General features: G+C 39.4%; 1 protein-coding gene across 4 annotated transcripts in view; it reads right to left on the reverse strand.

Annotated features, from left to right (window-relative positions):
• Positions 1–15,704, reverse strand: part of CDC14B (cell division cycle 14B) — a 48,288-nt gene extending 32,584 nt beyond the window's left edge. For 2 of the 4 annotated variants that reach the window (XM_063423510.1, XM_063423507.1), the window contains exons 1-4: positions 15,297–15,703; positions 7,428–7,521; positions 6,470–6,545; positions 4,414–4,506 (exon numbers count right to left, since the gene is read on the reverse strand). In XM_063423510.1, coding sequence (XP_063279580.1) covers positions 4,414–4,506; positions 6,470–6,545; positions 7,428–7,521; positions 15,297–15,456 — 423 coding nt within the window. In that variant the 5' untranslated portion in view covers positions 15,457–15,703. Of the gene's footprint in view, positions 1–4,413; positions 4,507–6,469; positions 6,546–7,427; positions 7,522–15,296 lie in introns of all 4 variants that reach the window. The other 2 variants (XM_063423506.1, XM_063423508.1) reach the window with 2 other exon arrangements.
• Positions 15,705–18,107: the final 2,403 nt, after the last annotated feature.

An 18,107-nucleotide genomic window follows, 5' to 3' on the forward strand; every position in this document is an offset into this window, starting at 1 on the left:
AGAGCAGTTCAACATCACACCTGTGGGTGCCAATTGATTCTCCAGCCTCCAGCTTCTACCCAGCATTTGGCCCCCAACTAGGAAGGACACCAACAAATTGAAAAGGCAAAAAATCAATACTATGGATTAGAACGGATGAAGGAAACGCTGCTTACCCTGAAGAAAGAAGATGAGAAAATAGACAAAGTACAGAGATGAGTCCTGGAGAAGGTGACCTGAATTACAGCAGTTCATGGGGCGGTACCCTGGGAGGGTCACCCTCCAAGTACATAATTAGTGCCAGGCCTGAGAAAAAAAACACTGTTACTAAGTTAATGTAGCCAAGGGGAGAGGGGGGAGCTTGGGAAGTGGGTGGACAGAGCACAGAGAGTACATTTTCTTTTGTAATATAGAAGGAGCAATGATGGAAGAAGCAGACTTTCCTCACCCACAGTCAAGTCCTGGTGAAAATCAAGAGAAGCCACTGTAGATATCAACTCAGAAGATCACTGCTGCTTTGGTAGTGTGGTAAGGCCTGAACAGTGCAGATAGCTTTCAAGGAAAAGATTTTTCTTTAAAAGGTGAAGAATCAAAGCTTCCCGCCCTCCTCCCTTCTTTCCCTTTTCCCCCTCCACCCAAAAAAAGTGTAAACATTCAACCCCAACACACTGAATTCTGGCTACATTTTGCGTGGCTGAATGTGCCAAATTTTTGCTAACCTACATAGAAGAATATTAGTTCCATTATGTCTGTAAAAACGTAGAAACAAAATACAGAATTAAAATAGATGAGAGACAATAACGGGATTATGGTCTAGATTGTTAGGATTTACTCTAAAAAATTAGTATTTTATTCTAAAACTACACATAGAACCATGTATTTGTAAACTTAGTTCTTCACTCTTAAGGCCATGTTATACTGAAGAGCTTGAGTTAGGCTGTGCTGTCACACCAATGTACACCTGGAAGGAAGTGGCAGATGCAGGAGGGGGGAGAAAGAAGTATGTAGTCTGGAGAGTTCATAAACTATCTCCACTGAAGAGGAAAGAAAGACAAGTTAGATGAAGGGGAATGGGGGAAACATTAAAACACATCAACTGTGAAGAAAAGACTGAGAACAGATTTTGCTTGAAAACAAGAACACTAAAAGCTGCCCTTAACACACCACAGTTAATGAAGACTTTCATAATTGCCTTAGTAGTCCAAATGAGCATATCTCCACATGATATATATATACATATATGCATTTGAACAAAAGATGTCAAATGATAAATCATGCTAATATATCCCAATTCCTTTAAGCAGGAGTTGTAATATTCTGTTTAAGAATACAGATTTGAGGTCAACAAGCCTTTGAAAAGACATGCTCAAGAGTTGAGTGTCTATGAGGGCATAGAAGTCCCAGAGGAGAACTAATCATATACAGTTCATTACAGTTTTATAGTTTAAATGTAACTGCATTAAAAAAAAAAGATAACAAAACCAGATATCACACAGATTCACTGTGCCTTAGCTATTCTTGAAAACCTTGCAGCCTGTTATCCTAATAAGTAAACTGTAGCACCTGCACCTACAGAGCTACTTGCACCCAAAATTTTCTTAAGTTATCAAAAACCTTTCAACACAAGTAGACAAGCACTGTTTTTGTGACTGAATCTGCAAAGGCCACATTCCCTTTCTACTTCCTTGCTCTTCCTTGACTGAACTGGAACTCCCACAAAGTAATGCCCTCCTTACCCACAGAGTTCCTTAACCTAAGGTAAACTGATGAAATGGGAACCTAGCATGAAGCTAAAAAAATAGAATCATGCAAGAAAACACATTCAATCCACAGAAAACAAAATACAGTATCAATCCACAACTCATACTGTAAGATCAGAAAATAAATTATGACAATCAGTTCAAGCAACAAAAAGTATTACCAACATGACACAGGCTGATTAATTAAAATAACAGAAAACCTCCTTAAAAGATTTGACCAGTATCTGGATCTTTCTTCAACAAAAAGCAAAGCATTCTGAACTAAAGAAGGTAGATACTTAAGTCTACATATGTTTTAAATAAAGAAGTCATCAATATTTCCTTTCAATCAGGAAATATGCTTATAGACATGTTTATCAGGTGTTCTGAATAGATCCTCTATCATCGCTTGCTCCACAGAGAACAATCCAACTCTCCCTGCAGAAAGCAGAAATATGGGACAAGTATATGTGAACACTTGAGCAATAAGCTCTGTAATTAAGCTTGCCTCCTCATGAAAGATCATCAAAGCATGCCACGGAGCGGGCCTCAGGGGCATAGTTTTCCTTCTGTGATCTTTCTTCAGTGGAATCCCTCCTACATGACACTGGGAAGAAACTCTGCCCTACTGTAAAGAAAAAGCAGTACCAAAGCCAAAATGTATTGCACTGGAAAGAAATTCAGCATCTAGCTAGAGCTAACTCACTATCCTAGACTTGCAAATTTGCAAGATAGACATGCCTACATGTAAGGAAGTGACTGATACTCATACTGCGCTTCACTTTCCCCTGGGCCTTTCGGGAAACTGCCAAAACATTCAATGTGTGCAATACAGTAATGTAAGCACCTCTCCAAAGTCTGAGAACTAGTGGTGGTTTTGACTAGCCTCTTTCTGCTATATGCCATGTGTCTGCAACTAGCCCTACCACATGCCTTGGCTAGGCAGTCATGATCTTGTGTCATGGATCCATGTAAGCATCCTTTCTTTACTCTGCAACTCCCACTATCTTCACTGCAGCTCTCTAGAGCAAAAACTGCCTACTCATCGGTACAACAGCCTCCATTTTCAATTACTGTGCTTTGGGTTGTCATAAGCCATACATATTAATCTTAGAGCTTTATTCAAGCCTGTTGAAGCATTCACCTTCACCTGCATGTTATTATTGCAACATAGCAGGGTGATCAAAAATAAGATTTATTTTAAGTTTTCGGTATACTTTTGAATAGTCCACAGTAATAAGTGGATATTAATACCACAGTATACAAATAAAATACAATAAAATAAATAACAATATCACAGTATTTTCTTATTAGATTGTTTTTCCATTGGTTAGTCTTTTGTACCAAAATTCTGCTCAGATGTCAGCTGCTGTGGTGCACAATGCTACTACTACACATATTTAGAAGACGAGCGTAGGAAAAAACAAGACCCTCTTTTTTCCAAATAAAGGCTGAAAACTGAAGCCAATCCCCTCTTGCTCTCTGGGCCTCAATTATGATCAAGTAATTAGGAAGAAGTAGTATTCCTAAAAGCTGCAGCTGTTTTGTCAACATAATCCCTTAACAGCAAACAAGCTTAGTAACTCATATTTCCAGTCTCCATGTGTTTTAAGAATGCACAGGACTACAGCAACATTCCTAAGTACTTCTGTTTCAAATACCAGGAGTGATACATTTTGAAATTCAGTTCTCAGTTTGTAAAAAGTGCTATCGAATAAAGACAACAGAGAAATCCCAGGGAACAGAAAATGGACATCTGCATGATGCAGAGACAGCAAGGAGACTGCCTGCATCCCAGAAAGTACTGTGTAGCCTTTGCAGCCAATAAATAGGAGTAACCTACGGCTACAGGAACTTCAATCCCTCAAATCTCCAACATCAAAAAGTGCATAGCTTCTCATTTCATTTTATTACTCAGTAAACAAGAGAGATGGGTACAACCAAGGTGTGTTACAAGTCAAAACAGAACATGAATATGGTATATCACAGCTTTCATCCTGAAGTATTCAGCATTTTATTCCTTGTTTCCTTTACATTTTTGTGTAACAAATACATGCAGTTGTGATGTAAAGCCAGTCCTTTTCCCCTTTGCAGCCACACACTTGGCTTACTACTTTTCCAGCCACATTGTATCTTCCCAGGCTTTATACAAGCTCTAAACACATTCTCACTGCTTCTCCCAATTTAACTGAAGAGATTACCTTGTATTAGAGAAGAAGCAGTGGGGGAAGGAAAGGTTTAGTTAAATGTGTACTGGCAAATGATACATTATACTTTATGCAACATACTATTTTTCTATTTTAAAAAAGAAAAAAAAGGTTGTGTGGTTGGGGAAAGGCAAAACTTTAAAAACCAATCATTTTGAATCTAAATGAAAACATTAATAATGATTTTTTTTTTCAGTGATGCTCTTATTTCTTAAGAACAGAAATGGCAGTAAGGAGGAAAAAACCCAAAATCATGCTCTTATTTCTTAAGAACAGAAATGGCATTAAGGAGGAAAAAATCTAAAATTATACAACTTCACTCAATACCTGCTAGACTTTAGAAACTCTCTTACTATGTGGTACATTACTATAATTACATTAGTAGGTTGATTATTCAAGAGAAAAGAATTGTTTTTATCTTGCTGTTCTAAAAATTGAGTATGAAAAAATGAACAGTCAGCAGCTGATATAGAAATTTAAATACTTACTGCGTAGGAGCCTATGAGGAATGCAGCGTTGGCTTGCTTTTTCTGATCAAAGCCAGTATAATGAATTATTTTCTTCCTTATCAATGAAAATGACTGTATCAAGAAATGAACAAGATTATGATTTTACATTTTAGACCTTTTACACCTTCTTTTATAAAATCAGAGGAATGCAAGAGTTTATCTCCTTTCATCCAGCTGTAACCAGAGAACAAAAAATACTGTAGAGCAGTCCCTCAGAAGCTTTGGAACTCTGTATTGCATCCCTATCTAGATTTTTCCAGTAGTTTTTCCCAGTATCCAGCCTAGATAATTTTTGGTATAAATTACTGAAATATTTTATTTTCTTCTTAAATGCATTTGAATTTTTAGTTAGCATTTTTGACTTTAAACCTTACGTAACAGACAGGCGTTCATGAGAATAGAAAGTGGCATTCTCAAAAGCATCACAGGTATATTAAAGCTGCAAAAATTTTAAAAACAGAGTTTACACCTTTTCATTCATTTTTCAAACTCAGATGTAGATAAATGCACTAGTATTTGTTTCTAGGGATCAGAACCATGCATAGACTAAAATATTTTGAAAGTATTTCTAAACTTTATAATAAATATTTTTTTTGGTGTCATCTTGGCTTGGCATACAGTTCCTCCATTTATCTTAGAATATGGTGGAATGCGTTTTCAACAGAAAGGACACACACATATGTGGTGGCAGTTATCCCTAAGTGGCCCTTGAAATAAATTCTGATGTGCTTGAAACTGCACACTTTCATCAACTGCTAAGCTATCATAAAATGTCATTTTATGCATTTAAATAGCAATGTTACTTGTTCAAGATACCAGATTCTATGCATACAAGACAAAAAAAAAAAATCCCAGATCAGTAGCAGAAATATGTTCTCAGAAATCCTAACATGTCAAACACAAAAAAAGGAAAGGGACTATAACACAGACTTGTGCTGCGTCAGAGCATCCTGTATACAAAAATCAGATAATCTCATTTCTGGCAAACAACAGTTACCAAGGTGGGAGTTTACCACCTCCCAGCCTGTACCACTAAACAGGTTCGTCTCAGGCTTAGCAAGACACAATTTTCCTATTGCCCCAATAAGAACAGAGCAGAACATCACACTTGTGGGTGCCAGTTGCTTCTATAACCTAAAGAACAATAAAACAAGTTTGACCTACGCAAACTATTATCTGCGACAGACATCAAGGAATGAAAAAAACATACACTCTTATTCTATAAAGTGCTTTATATTTCCCACTTTTCACAGTTCAATCTCAGTTTAAAGATCTAAGTAGTGTGGAAGAGGCAAACCGTGACATGAACAAAAATAAGCTTTTTAATCTGCCGAAGAGGTTTTATACTCAACATCTACTGAAGGCCAACTAACTTGTAGTCAGTTGTACTAATTCATTTACAAAATCTATTTCAAAGACATTGTGCTCTATCAAGAGCCTAATCCCAAAAAATTACTGAGCTCCTGTAAGAGAGAATAATCTGCAGTATGAGCAGAGCAGCCTCCTTCAGGCCAATGCTATCAATGCTACTAAAGATCAAATGTTGTTCATTACTGAAGAATGTCAGCATCAGAAGAGAAGACTGAGTCAGACAATTCAAACAAAAACATAGCACTACACCCTCAAGCTCACTCAATATTGACAGATTGCCAATAAGACAGAATTCCAGGAAATAAGCTTTTCCTATAAAAGAGGCCGTATTGATTTGGCAACTGATCTTCTAGAAGCTTAACAATAGTTACTGCCACAGTTGTGCATCTTCTGGTTCCTAAAAGTAAGTGGATTTTCCACCCTGGTCCTCTTGCCCCCTAAATTCACCTCACTAAAATTCACCTGCCCACTAAATTCACCTCCTCCCTAAATTCATCTCATTAAAATATATTTTAGTGAGGTGAATTTAGGAAAACAGCTGGATTAGGAAAACAGGAAAGCATCTGAACAATAACAATAACAACAAAAGAAATTTTGGCCCATTTGTTTTTGGTTTTTGAAAAGCCAGTAATATTGGCTTTTGAATAAAAAACCCAAGCATTACCTTTAATTTCTTATTTAGCTTGCAGCAGTATCTGTAGACCATTGCCAGATTGAGTGGCCCAAAGTCTGCATAGAAGCTGTTAGAAGAAAGCAGAAAGATTGTACATGACCCCAGTAAATGCCTTTTTTTTATTTTAACAAGATGCACAAAGCAAGGAGTAATAATATACATATTATATATGTACATCATTCTAAAAACAAGCACACTTTCTTACATAAATACATACTGTTTAGTTGGAGGAAATGTTTTGTCCTCTTTAAACATGGACTAAATTTTTTTGTTTTCCACAAAGCACCATTCAAAACCAATATCCCAGATTTTAAGAACTACTTCTCACTACTGTATTGTGATAGAAGTTTTTAAACTCTATTTTAAGAGGAATTCATAAGCTTTACTTTAAAAGGAGGCAATTCATAGTGCTAGAGAAAAGAGAATAAAGATTGATTAGTGCATTAAAAAACAGCAAGCATGTCAATGATCAAAACTATTTGAAGAATTAGCAACATTCCACATCATGTAAAAGACAAACACTGTTCACTACAGGGGAAATATATCCACTGTCAGCTCATAAAGGCTTGATCTGACTTTGGCATTTTCTTCTCTGATTCTAGGATGTTCAGACATTCCACTTAATACATGAGAAATCAAAGACACCCCTTTTAGTCTGGCAGTACAACGTACGCTTCTGAATTTATAAGGCTGCATCATGTTTCTGTGTCTTCAAACAGAAATGGGTACAAAAAAAGCTTCTGCTTTGAAAATTTTTTCAAGAAATCATGATGGAAAAGCAAGAAACCCTTGAAAGGCCTATAAATTATCATGGCATGTAAGTCTTAGAAGACCAACCTTGTAATTAATTCTCCAATGAAACTGAGCCCTCACTGCTGTTGTTGTGACTATTTTATTTCTGTAAAAAAACAGGAAAAAACCCTACTTACTTCTTACTTCTGGTACTTACTTCTCATAAACAAGTTCATCATCTACACAGAAATAATGGGTATTTGCAGCTCCACTCTTTGGTTTTTGGTACAGAATTGCAAAATAAAGGCGATCTGAAATGCAAGAAGATTGGAAGCTTTTATGAATATGATTTTCTGTTGAAAGTCTGAAGTATTACTTGTCAATAGGACAACTTCAAATGGTTTAGAATGAAGAAAATCTTCTTTTAAGCATTAAATTAGGTATTATTATTTCTCCAGTGTTAAACAAACAAGGCACACAAAGATTGAGGCTTTTTGCTCAGCAGCATTCCCATAATCTGCAGCTCTTTAGTGTTCTTTCTCAAAGTGTTCTTTGTTTAATGACTTCATAAAATAGCAGGATCCGGACTTGCACCCACACACACAGCAGACACGTCCTTTGGCAGGTTTGCTTGCACTCCAAATACCAATGCACACACACCACCTCCCCAAACTAAACCACAAATCCCTCTGCACCTCTGAGCACCTATGTTAAACTAAATGATGAAGTACACATACCAAACACAGGCATTTCTTCCTGTAAAGCCATGATTCTGACCGTAGTGCCATGCAAATAAAGTTTGCTGGTAACAGACTTGGGAGGGATGCATCCGGGCAGCCCATGCTGCCCATGGGAGCACCAGCCAAGCCCCCACCCGGACATCTCCGATTGAATTCCCATCCCCGCCCCCGCTGCCCCTTCAAAGCCTGTGTGCCTGCAGGCAGGAGGTATCTTATACTCGCCCTGGCTTCCTTTGTTAAGCTGAGGGGAAAAAACACCCAGTGGTATTCATATAGATATAAATTACTTTTATGGCCAGGGCAGCTGAAGCCCCAGTGAACTTTAAACACTGACTCTGCTCCTGCTATAAATTGCTGTGCTTGCGGTAATTGATCAATAAAAATTCAGGGTTGCAGCACCACTGCAATACTTGTCTTCCTCCTGCTGAGAAAATATCATCATAAAATATTTGGATTAAAATTCAGACCTAAAATAAAAACTTTCTTTTTTTGTTGTTTTTGCAAATTAGTTCCCTAGAACAGATATTTTTTAAGTATCAAAAGAGATCACATGCATTTATTATTTCAAAACATGATCTGTGATGAGGAAAAACTGTATGTCAGTTTTTAGAAAGCAGGGGGTGAAATCACTTTAAGCTTCAAAACAACATAATCCATGACTTAGAAATCATTACTTGTATCTTGAAGATGCATGTGTCCAAGTACACCATGAAAGCAGTTACCATATCTATATTTCAACAGTCACATGTTCAGTGCTCACCTACATACACTGGTATCTCAAGGGTGAAGGCAGACAAGTCCACCAAAAAGTGTACATTTTCTCAATGCTTTTTTTCAGTAGAACAGCAGCCTGATGTGAGTGGTTTGGCTTAAACATTTACAGGCCAGGAGCAACAGCAGGATGGATAGTACCTCCTGAGCAGGTCAGGCACATATTTTCTTACTCTCTAACAGAAGCAAGGCACTCAACTTGCTTATTAAATTTGTAATCGTACCATCCTGCAAGTACTAGATGTGAAGTGCATTACCTGCCTCTGAACCTCCCAGCATTTACCAAATCATTCTATGAAAACAAGTTAAGGAAAAAATTGAGAGTAATGTGTGCATTTTTAATAAGTGACTAAACTGGCGCATAAAGTGAATTATGTGTGGAGAAGCAAGTGCACCAATACTCCAGCTGAGTGCCAAATATTCTACAGCAAAAACTGCTTCATAGAGAGGCAGTCCTGGGGGTGGACTTTTGGGGGTGGTTCCCCACCACTATGTTAATCACTGAGTTGTGTCAAGGTGGATTTGCATGTATTAGAAATTGTAACAGGTATCTCTGGGCAATACTAAAAGAAAGGAGGGGAAAAAAAGAAAAAAAAAAGGAAAGAAAAAAATAGGGGGGTGGAAAGGAAAAAAGGAAAAAAATAGGAAAAAGAAGGCAAGAAAAAAAGAAAAGTGTAAAAGAAGGTGAAAAGTTTGCTGACTTAATTCCCTCTGCTCTGCGAATGAGAATTAATGTGTGCAGAACTGAGGGCAAGGGAGGAAACAGAAAGGAGAATTGAGAGGATGTGATATCTAGGGATTGTTTTAAAACTGGCGTTGCTAGATTAAACACTTGTCACTGCAGCCCCAAGCTATAATTTCGCACCACTTGTAAACTGATTTAATGGCTGGCTGCCACCAGGTTCCTTAGAAGGAAAAATCTTCTGAGTTAGCTCATTGAACCAGCCTGCTGGGGGTTAACAGCAAGAATATGCAGCCAAAATTTTTCCCTCCATGGCATCTCTCCTTAAGTGCCAGTCTAATTATTGACTAGACTGAGCTCTCCCTCTTTATTATACACAAACAACAGCCATATCAAAGTCTGGGAAGAATAGCAGTAGTACTCAGACTGAGTACCTTGAGTACTCAAATGTGACCTTTCTGCACTTCAGCTTCTTCACAGAAACTTTACATCATTTTGAAAACATAAAAGTACTTTACAAAAAGCAATCCAAAAATCTTCAAATAGAAAAGGAGAACAAAAATAAAATAAATATAATTTGCACAGCTCAAAGATCTAAAATAATTTAGCATTTTGCTCCAAAACAGAATTTGGAATAAAAGAATCACTTTCATCCTCAATGCTCATACTGTTACTGAAAGGCTTCTGCAGCTTGTTAAACTATCCAGCAAAAATAAGAAATCCTGTCTTGAGCAAGCAGTGTGTATGTGGCCTTCTGAATTGCTACTGGCAATGGTTCTGCTCTGGTATCTCTAAACTATGTTCATTGTTGCTATTCTTAAAACACCTGAGAGAAACTTGAGTTTAATGAATTTACAGAAGTACCTCACAATAAGAGCAGTGTGTGTCAAATGCCAATATCCTGACAAGCATTCCTGTGCACTGCTAACAATTACTCCCTATTATGCAAACAGCAGGCTCCATCTTTTTAGCATGTTTCCTATGGGGAGATTTTAGAATAGAAAAATTTCCTGTAAGCATATTTACTCTTCTACTGATTTACCAGTCCAGCATCTGACAAATGCTGTATTACTCACCACATCTGTTTTTTACCTGTTCTTTTCCAAACACATTCCAAGCTCTATTTAATCAAAGATTAGTGTGTTGGTCTTTTTTAACAGAAATTAAGAGAAAGGAGAATTCCTTCATTAAGGATCTGATTGCAGGATTGAGACTTTATACATAAAATACACTCAAGCACTGATGATTTGATTTCACTAGGATTCCACAAAGGTTTGGACTGCCAGGAGCAGGCTTCCCTTTCATTATCTTTATGTTTCCTTTGCTAATTTTAGCTTTTTAGTATTTAATATACAAATAGTGCACTTGGGCACTTCCTAATTCCTGCAAATTTCTGATAAAAAATCATCCTAAAACTATCAAACTAGAGCAGACCTTTCTAATCATTTCTCAGAGGAACGACAGAGTAGGGCTCACTGCCTTACAGGCTGCATCTGCTCTGCAATTGGGTGATATGGCTGCAGCATGTTAGATATACTTTAATACACTTAATTTTGTCTGCCTTACATAACAAAACAGTTAAAATACATAAGCACAGGTGTCACTGCAGGCAATTCATCTGAGTAACCATGCAATGTACAACAAAATGAGCCTACATACCCCTAACTGAGGCACAGGTTACCACACCTATGTTACTGCTGGTACCTCAGAGACTAAAGCTAGCACAAGCACGACTGTCCAAGCTGATTGCAGAGTGCTACAGAAGGGAAAGCACTCTGCTTGTTTATCAGAGACACAGTGTTCTGTGGAAATAGATGTGTAGCAAATTGAGAGCTACCACTTCAAAATCACATTAATGTGAATTTGGAGATGAAAAAATAATCTCCTTCCTTTACTCTCAACAAGCCTGATGCTTTTCAGGATGTGCTGCACAGGCCTTCATGAAAGAAATTTCATTAATTCAAGAATTACAGTTGGACTTGATGATCTTAGAGGCTTCTTCCAACCTAAGTGATTCTGTGACTTTAAGTGACAGCTAGATATTTAACAGGCATTAGTGGCAGGACAAGTTTGCATATGATCAGCAAACATTATTTAATACAAACAGAAATTCTACACTTCTATTGTTAAATAGATGCTTTAGATGAGAAGTGACTGACAGTACAACAAAACCCAGTGTTAGTCTGTTTGAATCACCAGGAATATAACCAGTTTTTACTATTTTAAGAGGAGTATATTTCTAAATCCAGGCTTGGTATATGGACTTTTGCTGTGTTTGACTTAAAAAACTTCAAAATATTTGAAAGACATAAGAGAATACTTAAAACACAAATTCTGTTGCAATGTCAAGGCAAAAAGCAAAATTATTTAAGATTTTATTTTTAGTGTTTCTATCCTTGAAAAAATTCATTCAGTCATCATCACTATGATATTTCAAATTTAGCTAATGAGAGAGTTGGCAATTGAGTCAATAGCCTGGACTCTGAAAAAGAAAATGAAAGTAGACTAAAAAGATAAAGGAATTTTTTTCTTAAACAAAAACTCTGAAAGCATTATTTTCAGTGCTATGTGATGACTGATCAACACTGTTACTTCACTTACATAGAGTGCTTCCACTCTGCTGCTCTTTACTGATACATGAGATTACATATGTTCATGAACTTTCAAAGCTGGATTAGACACTAAAAGCCTTAAACATGTATTTAAAATCTTAACTTTGGAAAAGACTCACAAATAAGTGAGGTCATATTAATAAAAGAGTAAAGACAGTTTTTGTACCGAGATAGCTGCATGATAAAAACTAATTGAAAATGTTGACAGTCAGAACACTGGAAGCTTAATGATACTTATTAGAAGCGTCCTTTGTATTCCAGAAAAATAGTTTCCTATTTGTGGGTACACAAAATCTATAATGACAAGCCAGCACTCCTGGAAAAAGACAGCTTAATGGTTTGAAAAAAACAACAAACCGCAATACAAAACCAAAAAACAACCCACATATCAATGAATATTTAATTATCAACTCCAACTGACAGTATAAGCAAAATTATTCTCAATGAAGAAAAAGAAATAGGTATGTACACTGTAGCTTAGTGCATCCTTTAAGATGTTAGCTCCATTCTGTAAAAAAACTAGATATACATTCAGCAGGAAGAACAAGCAAATGTCAAGAAATTACCCATGACACTATATCACTTAAAATTTAATTCTATGTATAGTTATTGTGGTTATTTCACTTTAGAATTAACTACGCAAAATAGGTGAGAGAGAAACCTACACCTTTTGCCTGAGGTTTATGCATTATAATTCCAGCTTTTCTTTAAAATATTTTCTATAAAATCAGAGCAATGAGAAAGAAAAGCAGCTGAGGAAAGGAAATGAACAGCTTTCAAGCATCTCACATGTAGAGCATTGCTACATTTTATTTAGATCATATAAATTACTCCTCTCAGAGATCAGAAGGATATGGAAATATGCTTCTAATAAACAGAAGAAATGCATTCAGTTCCAGCAAATTGAATTCATACCAGCAAGCCTCATGCACCACTTGACAAAGAGAAAATGATAAAGCTTACCATGCAGCTTCACAGACCAAAATAAACAAGTTGTTAAAAGAATAGCTTTCCTGAACCTGCTTAATAGTAAACAAGAATATTTAGATAGTTCTAACTAATAGTTATTCTGACATATGGCTGATGTATACAATTAATTACAAAATAAAGAAATGCAATGATTACTGTATTTTAGGTATAAAATGCCTAGAATGGATTTGAAACTTTGCTGTTTAAGAATGTAACATCACACAATGAAAGATCCATAAACCTTTACAGCAATTTGGGTTTATGTTCTGCTTCTGCCTTTTGCAAAGATGAAAATAAGGGTGGTCTGCAACATTTTTAAAAAATTTGGCACTGTTTCTGTAGGCAGATAAGCTAACACAGCCTTTACTTCACATCTCTCAGCTTTGACAGTGGTTCAAATATTTACCAGTATGTCCATTTTTAAGAATAAGACCTAATGCTTTGTCTCCAGTCCACAACTATTAACTTCTTAGAACTGTATCATGAGAAGGCAGAACTGACATTTCAAACCTTGGCATAACTTTAAAGCAGCTGAACAAAAATAAGCCTATTAGCTTAAGATTTCTCTTCAAAAAAAAAAGTATGACATAGCAACAAACAAAACATTAGACTACAATTTGAATCAGAACTAAAAATTTGACAATAAGCAGCAGCCACTGGTGCACAGCAAGATAAAGACAAAATTAAGTATTGTTAAACACAATAATCTTGTGCATTTTAATCAAATTTACTATACTAGGTACTGCTGCACATGCTGAAATTCCACTGAAAAAACACAGGTCAAAGCCTAGGTGCTCTACTGAACTTAAATGGGTGAACACTCTTCCTTGAAGGAGAAAATATAGTAATTTAATGGGCTTGTTGATGCCAGACACACACTACGAGATCCAAGCAACTGCTTTGTGAGAATGGTTAGAAAGATCTGTTTGCTGGAGATGTGAGTGGACAGGGCTACACGGTAATCCAGGCAGCGAAGTCACTTTGATAGCAAAAAGTCATCTGTCACATGAGGGGTTTCCTCAACTGACCTTAAAATCGTACTATCATCATTGTCCTATATAAATGGTTGCTGCTATAGAAACAATATACAGACGGACTTATTGGTGTCTTAGAGTTCTGTAGATAAATACACAATTATGTTTCTCTGTGTAGATTAGGCCTAAAATGCTAATTTTTTTGGCTGGAGTATTTAGGATTTTACTCTCTGACAGTATTAAAGCTTTTTTTAAAAGAAGAATCTGGTAAGCTCTGGCAGTTTACTTTCTTTCTATGTTGCTATGCCAAATTTTCAAAACAAAATCTTATGGTTTTCTAAACATACCGCTATCAAGGAGGCACACTAATTAATATAAGGAACCATACTTCTTGGCACATAAATAAAAGGTACATTGGTGCCTTTTCTGCATGCTTGCTCTTTATATTTTTGCTTGTTCTGTCCACAGATATTGTTCATGCCCTTCACAAAGATGTGCCAGAAGATTTATTTCTTGCTTTTTATCAGAAGTTTTAAACACACCAAAATTCTGAGATTATGACATATGACTTAAAAAGTAATTTTTGTTGTTGTTGTCGCCTTTAGGCAAGCTAAACTCAAAGCCATCTTTTAGCTGGGGAACTCAAACCGAAACACGGAATTTTCTGGCTGTGATCCAGCAGACTTCTCACAAGAGGCAGACCCGTGTGCCAAAACAAAGCGCGGCTCGGAGCCTGGAGTCACGAAAAGGAGGGACGGCGCTGAGCAATCCTGCCTGCACAAGCTCTCAGCACTTGCGTGTCACGACGAGGTGCAACGCTTGCCCATTATTTTACCCATTAGCCAGCAAGCACTGATGCTATTACGGCATCAGGAGAAACAAATATCTATATCTACCCATAAATATATATCTCTGTGTGTGTGCGTCCGACACACGGAGAAATATGCTACTTTTTTCCCACCCCACAACGCATTGAACGGACACAAATGTGTCTAACGTTGCATTCCGTTCACTCTCTCCGGCAGCCAGCAAACGCCAGCACGAGGCAATCCGTGCTGATCGGGCTCCCGGGACACCGGCACGATGAGTTATCCCGCTGGGCGAGCGGGGCACTTCTCAACAACACTTCGCTGAGTGACACGCCAGAGCTCCGGGCTCCGAGACTGACCGGCCCTCCGCCCGGACAGCAGCGCCTGCCGAGCGCCGCGGGGTCCCGCCGGGAATCGCGCCGACGGGAAGTTTTCCTGCCCCCCCGGAGCCGGCGCGGCGCCCACCGCCGACGGCACGGGACGCGACGGGACGCCGGGACCCCCCGCGCCCCCGGCACATCCCGCTCACCCGCGATCCTCAGGCAGGTCTCCAGCCCAGCGGGGGGCAGCTGCTGCCGCCGCTCCGCCTCGACCCCCGCCTCCCGCAGCGCCGCGCCCCGCGTCCTCTTCAGCGCGGGCGGCGGTGGGGTTGCGCGGCGCCGCGCCTCGGCCCAGCTCTTCCGCTTCATGGCGGAGGCCGCCGCGGCGCTACGATCCCCTCATCGCGCGGGGACCGGGCGGCCGGAGGGAGGGACCCCGCGGCGGCGAGGGCGGCGAGGGCGGCGGCGGCGGCTGACGCGTCCCCGCGGACACCGCCCCCTCCCGCCGCACCTCGCCCCGCCGCCCGGCGGAGCGCCCGCCGCGCCCCCAACGGCCGCCCCTGATTGGGGCGCGCGGTGTGGCGTCACCGGCGCGGAGCGGCGGGGGGGTGACGTCATGGCGGCCGCGATAACAGGTGGGCCGAGGCGCGCGGCGGGGCACGCGCCCCCCCCTCCTCCCCGCCCCCGCTCGAGGGGCGCCGCCTCCCTGGGCGCGCGCCCGGCCCGCGCTGCTGACGTGGCGCCGGCGGCCCCCGGGCCGGGCCGGGCCGGGGGGGCCCCGCTGCCGCCCGGGGCCGGCCGCGCTCGCCCTGCCTGCCCTGGGCCGCGCGGTCCTCCGGGCCCCTCCCCACACCAGCCAAGAGAGGGGCCCACGGACTCGCTGCTTTGTAAGGCCGACTGAAAACAGCCCAGTGCGTGCAGGCTCCTGGTCTGAACGGTGAACGGACTTCTCTGAAAAGTTTAAGTAACTGGGTTTGAATCTGCCTCTTAGATACAGTGAGACTTTAAACCACACAGTTATTTTAAATAACTGTAGCACTAAGCCAAGCGCGTAGGGAAAACAACTTCTGAAAACCACTCCCTTCCCACCTCCGTCTAATTGGCCATGACCAAAGCCCTTGGGGAAGTATTCTGAGTGTGCATATCTATGGAGGAAAACCTGTTGGAAACCTACTAGTTGCACTTTCCACCGCACGGCGTTTTTTAAAAATAGCCTTTCTAAATAACGTAAGAGTTCTACTGACACTTAGGAAACAAATTCTCCCAAGGATAAATGTGGCCATCGTTGCTCCAATTCATTATGAATGTGGGAGTCGTTGTCTCGCAGGGGTCCAGCAAACTCTCTCAGGCTGTGGCCAGATGCAAAAGGCAGGGCCAGTGCCCTGATCAGGACACTTCAGCTCTTCTGCTGAATCCTCCTCTCCCTTCCTCTCTCTTCTTGTTTGTCTGCACTTTGTTAGTCTTCCTGAAGAAGTGATTTTGCTGGGATAACACAGAGGTTGTGATATAGTTCTTGACAGTATTGAAATGGTGAGGGTGTATGACTTCAACCTAAACAGCTGTAAAACTGCACTTTAATTAATTCCAATCTCTTTTAATAGTCCATAGTTCTTTCAGCTGTATTTAATTTTGTTAAATGTGCTTATTAGGACCAACAGAACTATTACCATTGCATAGTAGTTTTAATTCTACTAAAAGCAAAAAAAAAGCAGGAAGGCAGTTAGAACTTTACCTTTAAAATCAAAAGCACCAAGAACAACTGCAAAATAATAGTGGAATGAGAATCATTGTCTTTGGCTGTGATTATCAGGTGAATGAAGCAGAGTGGAAGCACTACTAATAAACTATTCTTCATTCATTCTTTTGAAAATAATTTTTCTTTGTTTACTGTCTTTGTTTTACAAACATATGACCAGTTTTTCAGCTTGCTTTTGGCTGTTGTTTAAGTAACATAAGGCAGAGAAGCAGATGCATTCCAGAGTTCCTGGCATGCTGAAAAATATTGTTGAGCTGAGGGAGTGCTGGAGGGAGGAGACAGCTCCTTATTTGAGACTGTAGGGGCAGTAGTTCCTGAAAAGCAGACTTCACTCCCCTGTGAGCCTGAGGTGCCTGTCCCAGTCTGTTATGCCAAGTTTGAGGAAGCCTCTGGCCAGCCCTGAAATCACAGGGGTTCAGAGTCTGCACATGACTACCTTTAGCCCTGTGCTGAGTGCTGTTAAGTCAAAGCAGGGAACTGACAACAGTATTTTTCCATTAATAATATCCTTCTTCTAAACACATAATATCAAAATAGGGGTGTAATGAATAAGTTGCTAAGGTATTGTATCTTTAATAGAATTACATTGTTCAATGTTGTTATGTTTCTTAAGCAAGCCTTTTATTTTTCATCAAGGAACAGTGCACTTAATTTCACATGCTCTTAATGGTGTTAAGCTTTCCAGACCTTGCTCTGGGCTCGTCAGTGACCTTAATGGATGCAGGGACAAACATCTTCACAAAATGCCATTTCACAATTGCATTAAAGCTTAAAGGGAGAACATTTGCAGTTGAGAAATGTATGTATGGCAGCATTTTAGAGTGAAGGTCAAAGATCAGAGACTGCAGAGAAGGATATGCTCCTCCATAAATCTTGGATTTTTTTTTTCAAATTGCTAAAAAGAAGTGACTCCTGGATGAAAGAGGGCATGTTTTAATAAAAACAATCAATGTTGAACATAAACATTAGATAGATAAATGGATCTATATATGAAATATGCCAGAACTGCAAACCAGAATGCTGTTATGCGTACTTCATTTGTCTGAGAAATAACTAAGAACAATTTATTCAGAAACCTCTTGTTTTGAGAGAAAAAAAGATACATATAAAGGAAGAACATTTTGCTGCAAATCTTCATAGGAATACAAATAATCTCTTTTACTCCAAAATCGATAGTCTAATCAGATACAAATTTGACACACCTCTCTCTGGTCTTACAGACCCAAGTTTTTGTGTCACACAAAAGAATTCCAAACAATAAGGA

The sequence above is a fragment of the Prinia subflava genome, chromosome Z (assembly GCF_021018805.1).
Source record: "Prinia subflava isolate CZ2003 ecotype Zambia chromosome Z, Cam_Psub_1.2, whole genome shotgun sequence".
Lineage (NCBI taxonomy): Eukaryota > Metazoa > Chordata > Aves > Passeriformes > Cisticolidae > Prinia > Prinia subflava.